Raw genomic sequence first — 21,316 nt, 5'->3', positions numbered from 1 at the left:
CATTTCCCTCATCTAGGCTTCCCAATACTTCCCAGAAATCCTGAACAAGTATGGGAAATTAAATGTGAAAGGGGAGGATACAGCTGAGAGAACCCAACCTGTGAAGCACATTTGAACTGTGTAAAGTGTAGTGACTTTGTGAATCTGCAGAGTTCACAGTCATTACACTATTCATTAAAAGGGTGCCATTATTCCTAGGTGCCATTAACACCCCTCCCTCCCTTTTCCATTGTGAATGATTTTACTAGGATGCTGTAAAACTAAGGGTGCCAAGTGGTCAGAACTGGGTAATACTTTTGCTAATTCTAGAAGACGATCTAAAGCTGGTGTTTCTTGTTTGTCTGGCGTCCACAATTACTCTTGAATTAGTACTATTTGTTTGGCTTTTTATAGAAATAGAAAGCATGAAATTGTGTTCTCAAAACCAGATGCCAACTCACTGGAGACAGAAAAGTTTTCTGTTCTTCTTATGTGGTCAGGTTGAGTCCATAGTAATGAGCTACATGAAGGAGATGCTGTTTGCCTACAAAGGAGATATTAAGTTTCCATGTGTAATTTACCATAATGCAATAGCACTATCCTATTGGACAAGCCTTGGGGTGAAGTCATATTTGTTTTCTTTGTAACTGCATGGACTGCCCCACTAATTTCATTTTAGTCACCTTCAGCACCCATGATCAGGAAGTGACAGAACGGTGTCATCACATTTAGTGTCTTTGGTTCTCCACGGGTGCTGCCAACACACCAAAACATTTGAGCCAATTAAAGGTTTAGGCTGAGATACCCATGCATCTGCTCTCTGAACAATCCATTTATTCTGGAAACACGTAATAACCTTAACTTGGATTAACAGTCCCTTATCTGGGTTGGACCCTGCAACTTCATGGGCAAGCACCAAACTTGTGCTGGAGCAGTAGTGAAGAAACCATTGTATTTACACAGAGCTGAACTGTAACAGCAAAATGGCCAAACTCCTGCTCCTGCTGCAGGTAAAACTGTTTCCCTTACACCATATTCCTTCCACTCAACCTGCTTTGCACCTTTCATCATTCAAGGGTTTACATTTTAAGCTAGAAGAGAGCATCCAAAGGAGGGCAACAAAGACAGTGCAGAGCCTTGAGGGGAAGCTGTATGAGGAGCTGCTGAGATCACTTGGTCTGTTCAGCCTGGAGGAGCCTGAGGGGAGACCTCACTGCAGTTACAACTTCCTCTTGAGGGGAAGAGAAGGAGCAGGCGCTGATCTCTTCTCTGTGGTGACCAGTGACAGGACCTGAGGGAATGACCTGAAGTTGTGTCACGGGAGGTTTAGGTTGGATATTCGAAAAAGGTTCTTCTCCCAGAGTGTGGTTGGGCTGGAACAGCTCCCCAGGGCAGTGGTCAAAGCACCAAGGCTGACCATTTGAACTTGAACAGAGCTCAAGTGTTTGGACAATCCTCTTAAGCACATTGTGAGACTCTTGTGGATGGTCCTGTGCAGGGCCAGGAGCTGGACTCAATGGTCCTTGTGCATCCCTTCCAACTCAGCTTCTCTGATTCCACAATTTAGACAGGGAAAAAAGCCCCAACTCTCAAAAAAACCTCCTCAAGCTTCCTAGCAGTCAAGTCGGGGTTTTGGGCTTGTGGGTTGTTTCATTGTTGGTGTTTTTTAGCCCTTGGTGTCACTGTTCTACCAAGACATCTTAAATAGTTCCACTAGTCTAATAGAAGAGGTGATAGTGTGGCCAGTGTTTGTAGACAAAAATTCTTCCTGAAAATATTTACACCTCATATTTTCAAGGCTGCTTTTTTGTCTCTTTTAACTTCCATCTGTCATGGCATATTTAAGGGTAGGGATGGAATGGGGGGTTCTAGAGACTTTCATATCAAAACAGAATGAAACTAAAATCGGAGCTGATCCACATGTGATGTTGTTGTTGGAAGGACTAATGATAGGGATAGGTATAATGAGTGAAGATGGACAGGAGGTCAGGTATGGACTTGCAAAAGAACATAGTAGAAACAAGGGCAGCACTTTAATTTTGGGTTTTGTGTGTAGAAACATCACTGTGTAACATGTAACTCTGTGAATCAGAGAGGCTAGAGAGGTACATAAGGTCACCTTAGTTTTAAGGTTAGCAAGTCCTTTGCCTGGCTTTGTTACCAAGGCAGCAGTGTGATTTCCTGCTGCTCCAGCAGGGACAGTACCTGGGAAATGGGCCACAGACTACCAGGAGTAAAGTGTTATGCAGCCAAGGGCTGGATTCTGCCGGGACAGCTCACGGAGATTGTCAGAGCGCCAAGGAAATGTATGTCAGTCTTTGGTCGCCTTTGCACTGTTCTAGGTCTTCCATCCCTGAGAGGAGCTCACTCAGCTGGGTTTTGCCCTAATCCACGGGTGTGCTTAGGGCTCTCTCTCTGGATTTATGGCGTTTGGACTACCTTTGCTTTCCAAAAGCTGTGTCTGGAAGTGCCCGGGGACCTGCAGCGCTGGAGTTCCCCTTGTGCTCTGGATCCGCCCGAAGCAGCGATGGATGCAGTGGCTGTGCCGGGGATCCCCCTGCCCTGCCAGCACGCCCACCGCATACACCTCTCCTGGCTGCCTTCGAGTCCCTCCCTGCAGCGCGGCGAGCCTCGGCCGCCCGTCCCCTGTCCCGAGCCAGCCCCGAGGCCCGCTCTTCCCTCCGGGCTGCCCCCGACATCCCGGAGGGGCTCTGCAGCTCTCCCGGCTGCTGCCACCGAGCGAAGCCGCGGAGCTGTCCGGTGCCGCCTGCGGTGCCGCGGGGCGGGGGCGGGCGGAGGAGCCGCCCCTCCGCGGGCGCGGAGCTATAAGGGCAGCGCGGAGCTGTAAGGGCAGCGCGGAGCGGGGCGCAGCAGGCGCCATGGGGAACCGGGTCACCCGCGGGGACTTCGAGTGGGTCTACACGGAGCAGCCCCACACGCAGCGCAGGAAGGAGATCCTGGGTACGACGGGGAGCCCGGGAGCGGCCGCGGCGGCTCGGGCAGCCGGGCTGAGCTGGGCTGCGCTGCTGGACGGGAGGGGACGGGCGGAGCGGGGCGGGGGGTCCGCGCCGGGGGCGCCGGTGTCGGTGCGGCTCGGGCTGGTGTCCAGGCTGCGGAGGGCGAATGCCGCAGCCCCGTGGGATGTTGGGTGCGCTCCCCGAGGAGCGCAGCGCTCCCAGCTCTCTGCCAAGGGAGGCAGCGGCGGGGATGCCGCGGCCGAATCGAGCCCGGCTGTGCCGAGCCGGGTCAGGGGTGGCAGCGGCGGGTGGGGCGGCACGGGCTGTGCCCAGCGCCCGCCTGCCCGCACCGCGCCCCGGCAGCGGCCGCTGCCCTCGGGGGTGCCGGCGGCTCGTCCGGGTGTGCCCCGGGCGCGGCCTGGGAGCCCTCCTGCGGGCACGCGTTCCCTGCCGGTGCCTGGGTACAGCATGGAAGTAAACGGGCATACGGGTCCGATCTGCTGGATAATAATAGCAAATCCCCACCGCTTGTCGGGGACAAGGTACACTCCTGTATTTTCGTGCTGTACACGCAGCGCTCACCTGCGCACGGGAGTGTGGTGGGTAGGGAGGCTTATTTTTTTATGGGGGGGGGGGGGAGCTGGGCTATTCCGAAGGTCGTTTTCGAGAATAACTGATAATTCAGAATTGTCACAGAGCACTGTTCCGTATGTCCTAAAAATACATTTTCAACTTTTTATTAATAAAAAAGATTTTGATTTTTTCCCCCTCTTTTCATTTGGGTGGGTTGGTCGTTTTGTTTTCTTCCCTCTTATGAGTAGGATGAAGTTTTGAAAGAACTTTTATAAAAAGGCAGTGGAACTTCTGACTGAGTTGCTGCACAGGGTATATAGTAATTAGGTGCAGTTCTTTAACTCCCCCACAATCTTACAGATTAATCCAGGATAATCTAAATTACAAAAACATTTCCGGTATAGTTGCAATGGTGGAATATCCACGTCCACGTTTGAATTACATCCAAGAATAATTATTTTACTATGTAATCATGATAGTCAAATTACATCAGTATAGCAAATGATGCTTCTTGCTGTTGTGCTCCTCATCCCTTCAGTCAAGGGGACTGCATTTTGGTGAGCTAAGGGTGGGAGGGTGTATGGTGGGTCTCGGCCCTTGCTGCTTGCTTGTGTTTTTGGTTGTGCTATAGAATGGGGAGTGCAAACCATGATGAAGCTGTAGGGAGGTACTTGGACTCCCTTGTTGCAGCAGACTCTTTTTAGGACTCTTTAGCAGCACACTTGCAGAGGTTTTGCCCACCCCCTCTTTGAGTTAAGAACAAGCAGTTGGAATCAAGGTCCATCTCCTTCTTTACAGCCTCCCCTGTCTCAGCTGTGGGAGTGGAAGGAGGGGCAGAGAGAAATACAACATGGAAAGAGAGGCATGAATGATCTGTGTCTGATAAGGCAGAAAGGACTATAAAGCTAGTGTCAAAAATACCAAAATGCTACCAAAAGTTACTGAAACTATCATAATATGCCACACAATATTTCTGTAATGATCCTCACTCTATTATTCAAAACCTAAGGTCACCTAGTATTCAGAGTATATAGTTACCAAAGTGTTTAGTGTCTGCTAAGCTGGAGTACACAATAAGAATCTTAAATACATATGAACAAATATCTATAAAAATCCATGTATTTTACATTTTTGTGTACAACAATACCTTGGGGACAGCATTCCATGCTGGTAAAGGAACTATTTCCTTCCCAATAGGTTAATGATTTAGTTGCTAAGCACTGAAACTTGATTGTTCTCTGGGCTGCAGCTTTTAAAAATGTTGGTCTCTCTCAGGCATGGCTACTTGGATTTAAATACAAATGGAAATTATCTGTTAGGAAAAAAAAAAATGGGCAAACTAACAAACACATAAGGCAGTTTCTTTCTACATAAGTGCTGTTTCCTGGGCTGTTGTCCCAATATGTTCCTATAGAGCATCTGACAGGTAAAAAAAGTTCATCACAAATTTGTTTGTCCTGGCTTAAGAGGAAGCCCAGGTGTCTGTAAGGCTTTTGTAGTCAGTGACTGTGTCTGAATGAGAGCTCCCCGAGTCCAGTCTCCCGACCATGGGCAGGGACATCCTTTGCTAGCTCTGGTTGTTCAGAGCCCCATCCAACCCATCCTTGAACACTTCCAGGGATGGGCCATCACAGCTTTTCTGGGTAGCCAGTTCCAGTTGAGCCACAGAGCTGTGAGCAGTGTTTGTCAGCTGGGCTGGCTGGAAATTGGATTTGTGGCAGGACACTGCTGCACTACATGAGGGTTGTCATTCCTAAAGGCTGTAATTATACCAGCAAATAGACCAACATTTTGCACAAGGGAGAGGAGATATTGTCTCTCTTATCTCTTTGTAGTCTCTAGGTATTAAAATGTGGCTTGTGCTTAGTACTGTCTGTGTGCAACTGCTTCTGACTTAGAGTGGAGTTCTCTTGCCAAGCTGGCACTTGGACCCTGATCACGTTGTACATGTTCCTGAACACGTTATTCACGCTTTGCAGTTTATGAAATGGAATGGTTTCATTGCTATTCTCTCCCTGTCTTGTTTATGAAAAGCCTGTTACTGCCTTGTGTCAGGACTGGGATTTGTGTAATGCTGCAGTAAGCTCTGTTAGGGAAAGATCTGGTTAAAAACTTCCTGATGGAAAAGTTTGTTCATCTAGATCTGCTTAGCCTTTCTGTATAGGTACAAAAATGCAATTAGGGGGAGATATAACCAAGAGAGGGCATCTACTAGAAATAGGATTTCTACTTTTTGTCAGTAAGGATTTCTTGGACTGAAAGACTTGGAGAAACTATGCTCTTGCTCAGTAGGAAGTGTTGATGGCTTTTCACTCTTGACAGATGAAAAAAATCATCGCTTAAATGCAGGTAACACCATAATCATACAGTAATGTCTGGTCATTTCACCTGCAAACAATTTCCCAAATGCAAGAAAGGAGCAATATGTTGTGACATGGGAAAAGTGAGATCACATTTGTGCCGTGGGCTGTATCTAACATTATAAAATTACTGTAAATTAGACAGAAAATGTCTTGCCTCACAGGATCCTTAGGGAAGCACTTGTTTGCTGCTGAGGAGGAGAGCTGCATCAATGTTGCTCAGGATAGACCAGGAACATCTGAATATGATCTAACATACAAGAATGCTTAATAGTTATGTAATTAGTTTTTTGGCAAGTTATTTTGGAGTGGAGATGGTGCAAGTGTTTTATATGTACTTTATCCTGTAGGAAGGCTGAGATGTTAGTTCATGGGGATCGGTAGAACAAAATTAAAAAGCCAGATCCATTTTATTTTAGCATTTAGCTGATCTGAGTATAGTTTCCAGCTCTGGTCTCTTATTTAGAGATTAATCTGCTATTTCTTCCAGCTGTCTCTTTTTAAATCTCACTTTTATGAAAATTATGATAAGTTATACCTACTGAAACATGCAATATATTATGTCCCTAGCTTAAATCAAAGCTCTGAAGTACGTGTACTTCTGGTGAAGAAACAATGTTTGTCCTTTATGCTGCAGTGTGTGGGCACAGTGCTGCCCCTGACTGTGAACAGCCTCTGATGAGCACCCAGGAGAGCTGCTGTCCCAGTGCTCAGGCCACTCCCCTGTGGGCATCACCTTGGAAATAAATCACATGGGCAGAAAGTCACTGATTTCGGCATTTATGGTCTTCCATGGGAATTGTATTAAGCACAACCCAAGGCTTCAGCTTAGTCCATATTGCAGATTTTTGCTTCAGAAGGAGCTGGAAGCTCTCTTTCTAGCATTCCTATGTCCTTTTACTCTGCACTAGCTAATAAACAAATGTAAGCAAACAGGTTACAGCTGCTAACATAGTGATGTCTGACATCATCCACCTCTGTTGACACCAGCAGAGTGGCACCACTGCTTTCTCTCCACTTTTCCACTAGTTTCCCTCTGGTGGCCACTTCTGGGTGGCCCACTGCCCTTGGACCAGCTTGCACTAAGATATTTAGAAGCTTGTGGGTGACAAATACAAGACACTTCTTGTCCTTTCACAGTGGACATATAAAACTTCAGTGTAACTAGCTGGGCCAAAAATGTTTCTTATTATTTTGTGTACTGGAGAGGCTTTTTCACAGGAGACTCTGAAAAACCAGAAGGTGTAGTCATCTATATTGTCCTCTGTGGATCATACCTGTGTCCTGACTAATGCATTGTTTGAATTAATAATGGAATTAATAATAGGATCATATAATATATTGAGCACCAGGTACATCATCAACTAGATCAGGTTGTTCAGAGCCCCAGCCAACCTGTCCTTGAACGTTTCCAGGGATGAGGCATCTGCAACCTCTCTGGGCAACCTGTGATAGTGTTTCACCACCCTCTTTGTAAAAAATCTTTTCCTTATGTATAGATCAAATGTCTCCTCTTTTAGCTTGCAACTGCTACCCCTTGACCTATCACAACAAACCCTACTAAACAGTCAGTCCCCATCATTCCTATAAACCCCCATTAATGTTGAAAGGCAATAAAGTGTTGCTAGAGCCTTTTCCTCTCCAGGCTGAGCAGCCTCCATTCTCAACTCTCTCAGCCTTTCCTTACTGGAGAGGTGCTCCAGCACTCTGACAATGTTCAGCCCTCCTCTGGACTTGCTCCAAGTTGTCATTCACTGGGGCCTTGGGTGTGCTGTGCTTTTATAAGCAGGTTTTTGAGCTGAGCTGCCACAAGGCAAAACACTATAATGTTAGTAAACTCTCTTCCTTTGTTTAGTGTATTTTTTTGGTACAAATACCAGCTAAAGCTACTACCAGTAGTAAAACTTACATCCTGTGCTTGGTGTGTCTTTTGTCTGTTTTGGCAGGGACTCATAATCAATAGAATGCAGTCCAGGACAGCAGTATAACAGATATTTTTTTTTCCTACTTCCCTTTAATAAACCTTCTAAGTGACTTATGCTGGGGAGCATGTCCACTTTGACTGTATCAGTATGCTGCAAGGAAAAAGAAGGAAAATTAAGAAATGAAATTTCTTCTCTTTTTACTCTAGTTTCTCATGGATGTGGGCAAGGCTGCTGCTCCTTTAAACGTCCATCACCACTGTCTCTGTGGGCAGCTCCTGCTCTTGTTCACTTTCAAATCCCATGTGTACCAAAATATGCAAGTGTGAAGTATGTGGTGCCACATCAATGAGAAATTGTGTCTGGTGCCATCATTGGGTTATCTCAGGGACAGGATCAGTGGGACAGAGGATGAGTGAATGTTCAGAACAAGGTATTTGCTGTCTCCTGAGGAGGAGGAACAGCAAGACCTGGTAGCCAATGGCCTGTCCACAAACAATTGCTCCAGCCCTAACTGAGGATCACTGTAGGGCCATGGTGAGTGCTTTGGATCTCCAGAGAGAAGTATCAATGGAACAAAATACCTAGTCAGATTAATTTGTCAGTTTAGGCACTTGGTGAGTGAGACCTGCCTCTCAAAGGATGCATAGAACAGTCTGGAGTCACCTCTGTGAAAAGTTAATTCAGTAAATGGGTTGTTTCAGACTTGTGAACCCTTCTGAAAATATACTTGCAGTATTTGTTCTCTCTTGACTTGTAAGAGTGGAGAATGCTGTCTCATCATCGTGGAGCAGAGAGACCTTGTGCACTGCTGTACATCTACACCAGTGTTCCCACCCTCTCAGCAGTGCAGTGGCTCAGTCTGGACAAGAACTCAGACTAGAAGCATCACACATGGATAACCTGTCTGCTGGCCTGAGCTAACAGACTTCCTCAGTGAGCTGGAGGCTGGAAGATGTGCTGTGCAGACACCAGAGCAGCTGGGTCTCTCCTGTTCTCATTGGACTATAAAGGGCAAAACTTGATCCCATGCAGTCACAGAACTGTAGGTGTGGTGTCCTGTCCTGTGTTGTGTGTCCATGCCTTCATCCACCCCCCTGCCCAAGCCATGGTTTCTCTGTGAGGAGAAACCTGAATTTTTCCATGCCATGGTTTCATGCCTTTATCAGTATTAATGATAAACAGCCACACTATTGTGGTTTGACTAGTATGCAAAAATTTACTGGTGGAGTTAATCATGTGTTGAATTTAATATTAAACCCTGGCAAGTTACTTAATAGCTGTCACCTGTGATAAGTGCAACCTGCCTGCATTGCTGCTTGCACACACCTGCTCTGGAACCTTTTAAATGGAATCTGCACTCCTTGTTGGCTGCCACAGAGAGAAATAGGTCAAAAATTTCCATTATTTTCAAATGACTTCAGAAATATTTTCAGATGCTTCAGAATGAAGTATCTCTAAGCAATTTTCCCATTCCATTAAAATTTCTTTTTTGGTTTTTTTTGGGGGGTCAGTATGGCCTCAATTTGACCAGGCTAAGGAGCAGATTTGGTTGTTTTACATGTGATTTCTTCTGGTGACTGCAGTAACTTACCTCTATCAGCCACATCATCTGACAACATTTGAGGTGGCTTGACTTATTTAAGCCTTTTCTTGCTTTTGGACAGATGCCCCTAAGAATGAGACAAAGCTATATAAAACTGCATGCCTGGAACAGTCTTTCTGACCAGGCTGTTATATTCTTGTATTTTAGAGTAAACTTTGCATAAGCAGCACTGTGTGTAAAACTAAAGTACCTATTCAGGTACTAGAGAACAACTTTTGTCATGTTAACTTTATTGGTGAGAAAAATATAATTTCAGGAATGGTGAAAACAGCAACAAAAAAAAAAAAAAAACAAAACAGCAAAACAAAAAAAAAACCAAAACTCCGGAGCTTCTGGAGATTTTTGTCAAAATATTTGTCTGATTTTAGAAAGACATGAACTTTCACTACAGCTTTCCCAGCACTTAGAAAATCTCTGTCTTGCCTGAATACTCCTCATGGTGACCTTGGCCTCCTTATCCTCAGAAGATTTGAGTATATTTCCTTTGTCCTCATCTTCCACAGCACTTTTCTAATCTTTGTAATCTCTAATTACTGTTAAGATGAGCTGAAGTTGGCCGAGAGGCTCAAGGATTGTTGGAATGGTTGCAGAGCATGACCACATTAACTTGCTTCTTTAAGCAGCACTTCATCTTTTTGACTTTCTGTAAACTTCTCAAGGTTCACTTCTACAAAAACCTTCTCTGCATCCAGCACTCAATATCTGCCACTGTTTCAAGGTCACATAAATTACATGTATTGTCTCCAGCCTTTGTTTATAGTAGACACAGCTGCATAGATGCAGATCATTGTCATTTTGATTTTATTGTATTGGTATTATACTGGGACAGTCTTGTGATGTTTACTTTTCTATTCACAAAAAGGGCCCATGAAACTCACAGGGACACTGTGCAACCTCAGGGTTCAGAATGAGTGACTTCTCTATGCACTTATCTGTGTAAGCTGCAATTACGGAGAAATGCAAAGTATGAGTTAAAGGAAGGAGGCCAGTACGTGGCTAAAAGCCATAAGGCAGCAGAAAGAATCATGTGCACGTTAATACTGGAAGTGAGAAGTGTGGCTTTGCAGAGAGGAGATGTGAATCAGTGAACAGCACCTAGAGGATCAGCTGTACTCCGTATTTTAGTTTATTTTTAAAGGACAGAATGGCTGGTGGGAGTGGAGATCAATAATCTGGCCCTGGCCTGATGTGAGGCAGAGTTGCAAGCCTAGCCCAGGTCTCCACTGTACTGCAGTATTTTTTTAATTTTTTTGTTTTTATTTTTTGAGGTCTCATTAAGCTGTTGTGTGATAATAATCTATGTGGCTTTTATGCCTGCTTTTGGTATGTGACATGGGAACAGAGAAAAATTTGCCATGCCATACAAAATCCTGAAAATATTACTGACTTTACTGTGATGTTTCTGTGTGTGAAGAGTTGTGCCTGTTGTGAGCACTGGTAAACACTCAAACAATTAGGAATTTTTTTAAATGCTGTGTTTGTCATCTAACCACAGGGCAAAACCTGGTGAGCCTGTTGCTCAGCTCTCTCCTCTGCTTGTGTGTTTGAAACAGCAGTGTGAAAAGGGCTACAGAGAAGGCAGTTGTATCCCTTTAGTGGAAAATAACATTTGAGAAAAATACAAAAGGACATAAAAAACTTAAAAACGTGACAGAAGGTGTTTCTTAGCGCTTAAGTCCTGTGGGATTTGGCTGTGAAGCAATACTCATTGTGGGAAAGGCACATTATACCACACAGAGACCATCAAGATGGTTTTTTAATATGTTTATCAAAATAAATCAGAACTGGACATGATGCTGGAACTAGTAAAACTTTCACCTTAGTGGCAACCCTACTTTGGAATTAACATTTTATAAAACCAGGGCCTCAAACATTGTGTGATAAAACCAGAGAGTTACAGTGGTGATTGTGTTTGCCTAATCATGTCTAACCAAGTTTTTCTCTGCATTTTTCCCTTTAGCAAAGTATCCAGAGATCAAGACTCTGATGGGACCAGATCCACATTTAAAGTGGATTGTATCTGGAATGGTTTTCACGCAGCTTCTGGCATGCTACCTGGTGAAAGACTTATCTTGGAAATGGATTTTCTTCTGGGCTTATGCTTTTGGGGGTTGCATCAACCACTCCCTGACCCTCGCCATCCATGACATTTCACACAATGTGGCCTTTGGGAACAAGCAGGCCAGGTGGAACCGATGGTTCGCAATCTTTGCCAACTTGCCCGTCGGTGTCCCCTACTCTGCCTCCTTCAAGAAATACCACATTGACCATCACCGCTACCTGGGAGGGGACAGCCTGGACGTGGACATTCCCACAGACTTTGAGGGCTGGTTTTTCTGCACTCCGCTCCGGAAGCTGCTGTGGCTGTTCCTGCAGCCTCTGTTCTACAGTCTGAGGCCGCTGTATGTGAACCCCAAAGCAATCACACGGATGGAAATCCTCAATGCGCTCGTCCAGTTCTCTATAGACCTCATCATTTACTACCTGTGGGGGCTCAAACCTGTTATTTACTTAATAGCAGGTACTATTCTTTGCTTGGGTTTTCATCCCATTTCTGGGCACTTCATAGCAGAACACTACATGTTCCTAAAAGGGTATGAGACATACTCTTATTATGGACCTCTGAACTGGCTCACCTTCAATGTAGGCTACCACATGGAGCACCATGACTTCCCCAGCATTCCTGGATGCAGATTGCCCATGGTAAGTATAGCAGGAGGGAGTTGGATTTTTATTGAAGCTGCTAAACTGTGTCAAAGAAAACACTCCAAATCATAGCAATTGATGAATTTAAGGAAAGAAAGGGGAAAAAAAGAGAACGGCTTTTCTGGATTTGTTTCTAATTAATTTTAAGCCGGAGATTGAGAGAAACAGCTGTTAAACTGCTGTAATACTTAGTTTATTTGATGCAAACTAGAAAATCTGATCCTCAGAGGGCTTGAGGAATACCTTTTGCATGATAAAATCCTCCAACAAGGCTTTAAATGTCTCGATTTACATCCCTCAGCCACTAAGTTTTGATTCTGAAAGTTTAAAGACCCATCTAAAGAGAGGCAGGTGGCAATTACTACTTTAAATTTGTCTAATGATCAATCTGCTAACTATATTGTTTGATTAACATCAAAGAAAATTTTTCTGGTTTTGAGATGACATAATTTTTGGGGCATGTTCCAGCCTGACACAGGTAGCACTGGAAAATAAAGCCGCACTCTCTGAGACTCCTTTTAGCTCTCCTGCCCCACCCACAGAAACTGAGGAGGCCTGGTCTGTCGTTGGGAAAGCACTGTGGCTTTCCTCCTTTGAAAGGCAAACCCCTTTTTGTTTATGTTTTATCAGCTGTGGGAATCAAATTTGCAAAGCCCAGGTGTCTAGGAATGGTTTTCCATCTCCCTCCAGGTGTGTAGCTGCTCTTGTGTGTTTTGTGCAAGGGCTGCTCAGCAGGTGCTCGCAGTGTTGGAGGTACGTGACTCCCAAGGATTACTCCTGCACACGAGTTCTCTGACGGAACAGGAAGGAAACATCTCTGTGTGGCCTGATGCAAAGTTGGGAATTGCTGCTCAATATCCAGATGAGGTAGAGGTAGAGCCTGAGGCTCAGGAGCTGTGACCTCCCCACCACTACTGAGACCATGTACAACTTCTGTGATGGCATACGTGGGCAAACCCTGCTGGATGGGCTCATGTTCTCCATCACAGAAACACTCCCTGGGAGGAGATGCAAATCAAAGGGAGATTTTCTTGTGTAAAAGGGTGTGGGAAGCCTCTATACAGTCTGCAATTGTGTTCCATTCACTCCTTTGCTGCTGGAGGTCTGTCCTGGAGACACTGCCTGTTCCTGGTGAGGCCCAGAGGAGCTGGTGCAGCAGCCCACACTAGCGTATGAAGCTCTCCTGTGAGGCACTCCCATCCCTGATACACCTGATAGCTCAGTGGGGAAGTGTATGTGCTTGGCTCTAGTTTCAAATGTTCAAACTTGTTAGATGGGCTCAGATACTTAGATTACCAAAATGAAAATAGAAGAGAAGGAGGTTAGCTCGGTATCCTGCACAAGGGAGGTGAGTGACTAATTGAACTTGCTGGGACTGTTGCTCCAGCCCTGACTGAGACCTGAAAAGCTCTTCTCCACCCACCACAAATGGTTCAGCCTAGTTCCTTGAGGCAGTGCAGCAGCTGGAAGTGTCTGCCCTCCTGCATAAAGAGGATGGAGTTATTAGCTGAATTTCATGGGCTTGTGTTCATGTGTGTTTTGCTCTTTGGCAACTGAGACTTGCCCTGCTGGTGGAGGGGAGAGCAGGCTTGTCAATCACTGTTGCCTGACAGAGCTATATGGAAGACTTGGAGTCTGATGAGAGATCAATTACAAGTGAAAATGCTATTAAAAAGAATTCTATTAAAAAAAGTTGTATTTTCTTTGGCAAAACAGTTCCCATAGAAAATCCTTTGACCATTAAAACAAATTGGTTACTCTCTTCTGCAAAATGAGAAAAAAAATCTCTGCTGTTCTGATGAAAAGAGATAAGGAAACAGATCTTCTCTGATTAACTTTAAATCTTGAACTTCCTAGGAGGTAAGCAACCTCACCTTGCTCTACTTTGCTTAACCTCCTGGCAAATTGCTCACTCAGCAAAGATCTTTTTTTTTTCAGATTAAGTCTCTTAGACACTTGAACTTCTAATAGTTGCATTGTGTAGTATGGATGATCTCTCAACAAGACTATTTTTATTTTTATTATTGGCAGGTAGAAAATGGAGTAAAGATCTCTATTTTTAAAGATCTATCCTACATGATTGAGATCAGGGGAGAAATAGGATTTGAGAATAACTGGATCTTAATCTTGGGAAGTAACTAGCTTTTCAGCTTGTTTATGAGGAAAGTAAATTCAGTGTTTTCCTTTGTTACAGGTGTGTCATTCAGAACATTCTGAGTAATGTGTTTGCCACTGCAAAGACCTTTACCCTAGGACTGTGACAGATTTGAAAGAGGAAGAATTAGGCTGTGCTCATAAGCTTATGGATATGAAAGATGAGTGACATGGGTGCGCAGTAAAAACTTGTCCCACTAGTATAATGAGAGATTGCACAAGAGACCATGAAATTTAACTTTGCAATGAAGGCCTTACTCTAAGAAAAACCCCTGTAGACTTAAGAATAGATTAGTCTTTGAATGAAGTCTTACAACTATAAAACATTGCACTGTTTACCCATGAGTAAAGAGACCCATTCTTCATTGTCTGAAGATCAGAGTATGCTCATAGAGAAAGGAGATTGGAGAAGGAGGAGGAACTCTACTAGAAGCTGCAATAAAAGCAGCAGTGTTACCAGGGGCAAACTAGTTACTCATTAAGCTTGTGGGAAAAGGAAAAGACATGGTATGAAACCAGATTTATTAGACAGACAAGACTGGAAAACATGGTAGATGTGCTGGTTCTGAATTGCAGATTTCAGTAACCCTATGATGGCCAGGAGGGCTAGTTCCAGTGCTCACCAGCCTTTGGTGGAGATGTAGGACTATAGAAGGAACTTGTAATAAGCCTTTGAGCATTCTAAATGTAATTTTGCAGCTTTGTGTCATAAGGATCTCTAGCTTCTGTATAGTCCCAGGACAAGGAGTGTGTAACAGCCATGCTGAAATACTAGGCTGCGTTTAACTTTTGTACCTATCAGATATGAAGAGTATGAGTAAGGTCCTCTCACTGTGCTCCACAAGCACAGAACCAGAAGAAAAGTTTCAGTCCAAAAGATGTGATTTCTTGCCCTGCCACCTTGACCTACTTGAAGAAAAGCCTCAATATACCATGTGCCAAGTGCCTAGTAACTGTCCTGCAGACTTTGCAATGTCTTGTTATCTTTCCATGATAACAGAATCACAGAATGGGCGAGGTTCAGCCTCCCTGCTCAAACAGGGTCATTCTGAAGCACATGGCACTGGATTGTGTCCAGATGGTTCTTGAATATCCCCGCTGAGGGAGACTCTGCACCCTCTCTGGGCAGCCTGTTCCTGTGCTCAGTGACTGCACAGTGAAGTTCTTCCTCATGTTCAGGTGGAACTTCCTGTGCATCAGTTTCTGCCTTGTCCTATTGCTTGGTAGCACTGAGAAGAGTCTGGATCCATTCTCTTGACACCCACCCTCCAGATACTTAAAGATATTGATGAGGTTCCCTCTCAGCTGTCTTTTCTTGAGGCTGAACAGGCCCAGCGCTATCAGCCTTTTCTCATATGCTCTGGTCCCTCAATCAACTTTGTCACCCACACAGGACTTGCTCCAGGAGCTCCATGTCCCTCTTGTACTGAGAGGCTCAGAACTGGGCACAGCACTCCAGATGTGCCTCAATTTTCATTTACAAACTAGCAATGAGTTAAGGCTTACAGTTGAGATTTGTAAGGAAGAAGGCAGGGAGGAGTTGAAGAAAATGGATCACCTACAATGCAATATATGGAGAGCATGAGGAGCAGGATTTTGGAATACTTAATTACAGTGCCATCCTCTTTAAGACAATCTATGATCTGGCCACAAAACTTGCTACCTGGAAACTGCCATCTACAGGTTTTGTACTGTAACATAGAGGGTGACTCTGCCAGCCTCAACCATACTAATAGATATAGAACCATTAAGGCTGGAAAAGACCTCCAAGATCATTGAGTCCAAACTTTGATCTAACACCACCATATCAACTAAATCATAGGATGAAGAGCCATGTTGAGTCATTTCTGGAACACTTCCAGGGGTGACTCCACCACTAACTTGGGCAGCTGTTCTGATGTTTGACAAGTCTCAGTGAAGAAATTCTTTCTGATGTCCAGCCTTCTCCCTTGATGCAGCTTGAGGCCTTTTTTCTCTTGTCCTGCTGCTTGTTGCTTGGGAGAAGAGGCTGAGCCCCACCTGGTTACAGCCTCCTTTCAGAGAGTTGTAGAGTGATAAGGTCTCCCCTGAGCCTCCTTTTCTGCAGGCTAAACAACTCCAGCTCCCTCAGCCACTCCCCATATGATGTTGCATTTAAAAGAGAGCCTGCATTAAACCCCAATTACTGCCCTCCTATTATCCAGTTTTTCTGGTAGATAAGGTGATAATTCTGTTTTATGTATGGAGATGCTGAAAGAAAGAATGAAAAATGAGATGGTTTTCCTGGAAAACTTTTGCATAGATCTCTTATAAAAGAGAAACATATTTTAAAATTCTTTCCTGCCATATGCTAGCAAGATGGGAACATGTACCTACCAAATTTCCTTCTTTTCCATAAGAAAATCTTTCAGAACTGCATTCAATAGATTTTCTATTTCCTCCATTTCTTATTACAGTTTCACCTTCCCTCTCCATGTTTTCTGTGCATCACATACAAGTGACCTGCCCTGAGACCTTGCAGTGGTGCAAGTGGTGCCTGCCTTCCTGCAGCAGGTGCTGCTCATGTTTGCAAAAGCTATTGGGCTGAATATAGGCTGTTTATTGGCCTCTTCTCTGGGCCATTTTTTGACTATGTCACTCCTACTTTTCCTTTGGAGCCAGAGGACACAGCCTGAGACAATGCTCCTAGGAGCTGAACTGGCTTCTGTGAATCTCCAGCCTTCTACTTCCATGTGCAAGTAGGAAATATATTTTCCTATATTGCCTCTGCACTTCCATGTGCAAAGGCAATATAGGAAAACTTCCTGAAGCTCTTGTGGTGGTCAGAATATAACATGGTCAAGAGCTCTGCAGGATAATGTAACTACTTAAGAAAGCATGGTCTGGTTCAGAGGGCAAGAAATACTTGGGGCTCTGGGGAAGAGGGAAATGGTAGACCTGCCATATGCACTTGGGTAGTGTAGATGAGGGCTAAACTACAGTTGAAAGGCAGGATTTCTAAAATGGAGGCAGGAAGGAAGGTCTAAGGAATTGTGTGCTAGGAAATGACCATGTCAGAGCTAGAGTGAAGCTTTTGAAGCTGGGTGTCTGAGCCCCCCTTTGTGTTTGCATCAGGCCTCATGAGTAACCTTCATTCAAGGGAGCTTACTGTTGAAATAGTCCTCTCTCTCATCCTCTGGCTATTTCAATTACCCAGCTGGGAAAAGGGAGGATACAATACCCAGATTAAGTTATTTCTGACTGGGGTTACAGAAGGAGCACAGAGAACCAAATCTGCTTCTCCAGAGATCTTGGAAACCTGGAAATCACCTCTCTTCCTGTCATTAACAAATATCTCTAAGGAGAAATCCTGATATTGTCTGAATATAATTGAAAATTAACCATTGAAAATTAACTACTTTGAAGTACCAACCAATACTTTAAAGCAGGATAGAGAAAATGATTATGAAGTTGGAGGTATTCAGTGAAAGACAGAATACAGTCAGACCTGAACTGAATCTTCCATCTCTAGCACAGCACTACATGCCAGGAGCACCAGGAGTGTGTAAGGGACAGAGGTACAGAGGTAAAAGATTTTAATGACTCTCGTACATTATCCAACCTATTTCACAGAGAAGTGTCTGCTAGGAAGCTGAATTAATGAGGTAATTAGCAGGGAGCCATACTAGTTTATAATTTAACTTTCACTGGAATTCTTACCTTTTCACAAGCAGTTAAATGCTGTGTTAAGGTTGCCCCATTACACCTCGGTGGTGATGAGACCCTCTTCCTGCATGGTGATTTCTGTGTAACCCTTTCTCTCTTCACTGCAAGTCTGCACTGTGCTCAGTGTAGCTGGCTTTAAAATTCTGCAGGGTTTTAAAGAGAGAAGTCATGCTGTCCAGCAAGACAAGCTACTCTATTCTAGAGCTTTGTTTGTCTAGGAGGTGGAGCTGTAATAAAACCATGCCCAAGCAGTTCTGTGCAAGTGTACTATAGTTAACAGATTCTGCTGCTTCATAAATGTGTTCAAAAAGCAAAGCAATCTAGTTGGAGCAGGAATAATAACTGATAACTTGGGAATCCTCACAGTCCCCTGAACCTGCCAGCTTTGAAACCTCTTTGTCCTCTGCTTCTGGCCTAACTCCCACTACAAGTACCACTCCAATGATGCAAAGTGCTTCTCTGATGGCAACAGTCTTAAGACTTTGGGAACTGTAGCAGGGATGAAATTTTATTAGACTTGTGACCTAATAATGATTCTCACAGTATTTTTAATATCAGACTGAGGAGAACAGACCCCTCCTGCAATTTTCTTTGCCTGCTGGAGGAACCCATCTCTTGGATTTGCGTCATGGTAGCAGAATGCAGGGCAGAAAACAAAGCGTAGGCAAGGCTGTGTCTGTCATTTTCTCAGTTGTTAATTCTCTCTTACCCAGAACCCTCAACAGAAGAATATTACAAGAGGCAAACAGGGCTTTAAATATGGTGTGCTGGAGTCTTGGCAATTGATGAAGTGGATAAAGTTTCTCTCATTGTGGAGATCCCACCACCTCTGAAATGAGACAAAATAGTTCTGACTGAAGGCAGCAATCCATCGCCTTTCAAATTATGACACTGTGAGGCAAAACTTACATCAGAAATCTGTTAAGAAGTATCTAAATGCATTTAAGTACATCTCATTTGGCTGAACTTCAGAAGCTCACAAGCAATAACAGGTAACTTCAGGTAATGGCTGTGCTATCAGATCTGAGTGTGAAGGTTGAAACACACCTGACTGTGCAGCCAAACACTCATTCTCTCTCTTCTTCTTCCAGGTGAAGAAGATTGCAGCAGAATATTATGATAACCTCCCACATCACCAGTCCTGGATTCGAGTTCTGTGGGACTTTGTTTTTGATGACACTCTTGGTCCTTATTCAAGGGTTAAGAGACTGTGCAAGCTGGCAAAGGAAAGCTAACGGGGCAGCTCCTCCTGCTTCAGTGGTGTGTGTTTGTTCATTCCCACGACTTCAGTTTTCTGCAGAAACAGAAGGATCTTTGTGTGTACTGAATTGAAGTTGGTGCATGCTGCTTATGCCAAGAAGATGGGTGTGAAAATGAAGCGATTTTAGACAACTGATACTTTTTAATAAAGGATATTTGTATATGCAACCCTCAGAACCTAGATTAGAGTGAACTATGATTAGGTGAACCTTTGGTCTAGGCTTAGAATTAACTTCCTGGGACACATATGCCTAAGCCTATGTTTTAGCTCTGTCTGTGGGGGGAATTTTTGTTATGTGTTATGTGTGAGCATGTGTGTGTAGTTCAGGACTGGTTTCTCTTGGCACCAGATTGGAAGTAGATGCTCTGTGTGCACAGGACTGTGGAAGCAGGGAAGACTGGCACACAGAAGTAAATGATACTCTCTGGAAACACAAGGGTGCTTTTATCTCAATGTCTTGTCTAATCTAATATCTTCTGATAATTGCTAATAGCAACAATTTTATATATGCAATGGAATATGTTTATATTTTTGTACATCTGTAGCATTATTTCAGTATGCTGTTTGATCTTTATTCCAGAGCTTTCTCTAAACCTTTTTTGAATGAATTTCCATTCTTAGGATATAATACTATTGCTAACTGAACTGTGGCAAGGAAAAATCCTTTTTTTAGTGTTCCACCTACTTCCTGATCAGCAGCATGGATGTGCCTCTGAGGAACTGGGTGCTCCTTTCTCACTCACTTTTTCTACAGTATTCATAACTTCATGTATCTCACCCTTTTCCCTACTGTAAGTCCTCTGGGGAAAGGAGAGGTTCTAGTTTTAATTCTTCCTTGCCAAAACTATTAGCATTCCTGGTCACCTTTCTTGGTTTCTTCTATATTGCACCCATTTCTGTGCATGGGAGTTAGGAGTACGTGTCAGCGGAGACATGGAGGTGCCTTCATCTTCGTGGTGGTATTTGTTCCTAACCGCTTTCAGAATAATGGCAATTCTTTTCCTCTGTCATTCAAGGGGCACAAGTTGACATTTGGGAAGCACATGATACTCCAGCTCTATAAAATTGCCTCTGGTGGTGTTAAGGGGATGCACCTGGAACATGGAGATGGGGTCGTTTCTCTCTCTGTATCTCTTACTTGGTGCTACTGACATTAACCTTCATCTCTCATTTCCACCTGCTGGCATACTAAAATCTTCCTGCTTGTCCTCTCCAATTATAAACTTCTGGCTATCCTCAAGAATTCTGTATCATCAAAAACCTTAATCAACATAACCTTTCTACAAGCAGCACAATATCTGGGGAGTCAGGAATTCAAATGCCATCTAGTAAATTTCCTCTACCATGGAAAACTGGCAAATTATTTCTGTCCTTACAAAGTGGTTAAAAGAGAGAAATTATGCATTTATATATAATTGCCCTTTAGCCCTCTAACAGTTTGGGTTTTTTTCTGCTGGAAATCTGTGGCTGTAACAAAGAAAAAGATTATTGTGCAGCCTCATTGGTCCCTCAGAGTATTAGACCTGAGAAGCCTGATTTCCTCACTAAACATGATTTTGTCCCTTCCTTCAGCAGCACTGGATCCAGGGAGCCAGTCTGTCTGTTCACGAGGCAGCTGAGCTAACCTGCAGCCATTTGGGTTCCTCCTTCATTTCCCCATTCTCCATTTTTCTCACCCATGTGATTTTAGCAGCTGGGTAAATAAATACCCAGGCTTGCTCAGAAGATCAAGATCCTTTGTAACACAGGGGCTGAAAACCAGTTTATTCATCAATACTCTTTTGTGCTTTTGGATAAGAAGAGCAAGAATGAGGCTTCTCCCAGCACTTCAGCCTTTACTGATTCCTCAATGATGAACATACTTAAGACATACTATATCTGAATTATTAAAGCTGCTTTTCTCCCAAAGGAAAAGGTGCTGGTGTGGGAACTTCCATTACCTCTGTGTCAGTGTTCATGTCAGGGAATTTCAGATTTTTATTAATTTACTTCAGATTTGCTGGCACTCTGATCATGTATTCAATTTCCTGTGTCTTTAGCAGTTCCTCAACTCTCTTGCCCAACTTAATAAGTTAATATAAAAACCACAATAAAGATTATGCTAACTTCCTCAA

General features: G+C 43.9%; 1 protein-coding gene across 1 annotated transcript; it reads left to right on the top strand.

Annotated features, from left to right (window-relative positions):
• The first annotated feature begins 2,858 nt into the window (after positions 1 to 2,858).
• Positions 2,859 to 21,316, top strand: DEGS2 (delta 4-desaturase, sphingolipid 2). The gene is made up of 3 exons (XM_066552224.1): positions 2,859 to 2,940; positions 11,358 to 12,100; positions 19,033 to 21,316. The coding sequence occupies exons 1-3, from the start codon at positions 2,859 to 2,861 to the stop codon at positions 19,174 to 19,176; spliced, it is 969 nt and encodes a 322-aa protein (XP_066408321.1). The 3' UTR covers positions 19,177 to 21,316.

Source organism: Molothrus aeneus, chromosome 6 (genome assembly GCF_037042795.1).
Source record: "Molothrus aeneus isolate 106 chromosome 6, BPBGC_Maene_1.0, whole genome shotgun sequence".
In the NCBI taxonomy this organism is placed as follows: Eukaryota; Metazoa; Chordata; class Aves; order Passeriformes; family Icteridae; genus Molothrus; species Molothrus aeneus.
The sequence above is the reverse complement of the archived record's forward strand: the minus strand, read 5'-3'. Positions and strand labels throughout refer to the sequence as shown.